This window comes from Emydura macquarii, unplaced genomic scaffold (genome assembly GCF_026122565.2).
Source record: "Emydura macquarii macquarii isolate MOO-44397 ecotype Brisbane River unplaced genomic scaffold, CSIRO-AGI_Emac_v2 contig_497, whole genome shotgun sequence".
Taxonomy (NCBI): domain Eukaryota; kingdom Metazoa; phylum Chordata; order Testudines; family Chelidae; genus Emydura; species Emydura macquarii.
The window spans coordinates 164,272-166,204 of NW_027130634.1; the positions used below are offsets into that span (position 1 = coordinate 164,272).

Genomic DNA, 1,933 nt, shown 5'->3' on the forward strand with positions numbered 1-1,933 from the left:
TGTGTTATGAGACAGGGACAACACATGCTTGGAATACTCTCTACCAGTCAGTATTCTATTGACTTCTCAAATCCCCTCTTATTCCTCCACTTTCTAAGGTAACAATCCCAGTCTTTTCACCCTCTGTCCCTGTGAGCCTTTTCCCAGGCCCTTGATCATTCGGAACCCCTCTGGTTCTGCAATATCCTGTTTGAGAAGGGTGCTCAGTACCGCACAGAGGAGTCCTGAGGAGGGAGACGCATTAACTGATTGATCTCATGGCATTGTACATTTGTATTATTCCCCATCCCACTCCTCCTGTATCCCAACTGTTTCTTTAGTTTTTGGCCATGCTGGCACTTTGAGCAGGGTTTCAGAGTCAAATACCGTCAAACCATGTCCCTATCCTGAGTTCATAGAGATAAATTAGAACCTTGTAAGGAGTTAAAGTTTTTCCCTCCAATGGGCATATACTTTGCAAAGATTGACATCGAATGTCATCTCCCATCATGTGGCTTGTTCACTGACCTTGGATGTCTGAGGCCATCTCTGGAATGGATTACAGCCTACATAATTTGTTCCTCTATGCAAATGCTGCCATCTCACTGCTCAACCCCCTTTCTAGACTGTTAATAACTAAATATTTAACATGCTATTTGTTACCAAGTGCCTAACCCCTCACATTGGGCTTCTCTCCCTTCAGAGGCATCCAGAGCATTTCTGAGGCTGAATAGCGCATTGACCACCTCATGTCAGCTTTCAACCACACCCCCTCTGGCCCGTCAACATTCATCCTAAACGGCATCCCGGGGCTGGAAGCTGCCCACATCTGGATTTCCATCCCATTCTCTATGTTCTACATCATCAGCCTGGTGGGAAATGTCATGATTCTGTTTGTTGTCAGCAAAGAGCAGACCCTGCACAAGCCCATGTACCTGCTGCTCTGCATGCTGGCGCTCACGGACATCGGTGGGTCTACCTGTGTCGTGCCAAAGGCGCTGTGCATATTTTGGTTCAGTTTCAAAGACATCACTGTGGACAGCTGCCTCACCCAGATGTTCTTCTTTAACATGATTGCTGCTATGCAAACAGCCATCCTCGTGATAATGGCCTTCGATCGCTACGTCGCCATATGTCACCCTCTGAGATACACCACCATCCTCACCAATGCACGAATCGCTAAGCTAGGGCTAGTGGGTTTGATACGAGCTGTTCTCTTGATTCTGCCACAGCCCCTGATGCTGCGGAGGCTGCCATTCTGCGTCAACCGTGTTATCCCCAACATGTTCTGCGAGCACATGGCCGTGGTGAAGATGTCTTGTGGGGACACCACAGTCTGTCGGACGTACGGCCTGGTGACAACATTAGTCATCATCGGGTTAGACCTGACACTCATTGGTCTGTCCTATGGGCTGATCATCAGGGCTGTCCTCAGGGTCTCCTCCAAGAAAGCCCACCAGAAAGCCCTCAACACCTGCACAGCCCACATCTGTGTGATGCTGATGTCTTATTCTTCATACCTCTTCTCCGCCTTGACACACAGGTTTGGTCAGGGCATCGCTGCCCATGTTCACATCCTCTTGGTCAACCTCTATCTCCTTGTGCCCCTCATGCTCAACCCTATCATTTATGGGGTCAAAACCAAAGAGCTTCGTGACAAAGTGGGAAAATACATCTGCAGAATGTGATCGTCTGGGGCCACTGACTTTAAACCTGCATGACAGGAGGGAAACGATGTCACCTCGTTAATTAAGGATGCTCTGTCCCAATGTGGCTGAGCTCAACCTTCTGGCAGTTCACAGTTTGAAAGTTACTCACACCTAATGTCCTATCTTTCCATCACCAAGCACTGCTGTCTCAGACCATCACCTGATCTCTTTTAGCGTCACTATACTCCCACACCACCTCACACCCTGTCATTCGGCCTTTCCATGACATCCACACCACCAGCGAT

The 1,933-nt window shown here is 48.7% G+C and overlaps 1 protein-coding gene across 1 annotated transcript; it reads left to right on the plus strand.

Moving 5' to 3' along the window:
* The first annotated feature begins 728 nt into the window (after positions 1-728).
* On the plus strand, positions 729-1,667 carry LOC137146948 (olfactory receptor 52P1-like). The gene has a single exon (XM_067538612.1). It carries the CDS (start codon positions 729-731, stop codon positions 1,665-1,667), a length of 939 nt encoding a protein of 312 aa, XP_067394713.1.
* Positions 1,668-1,933: the final 266 nt, after the last annotated feature.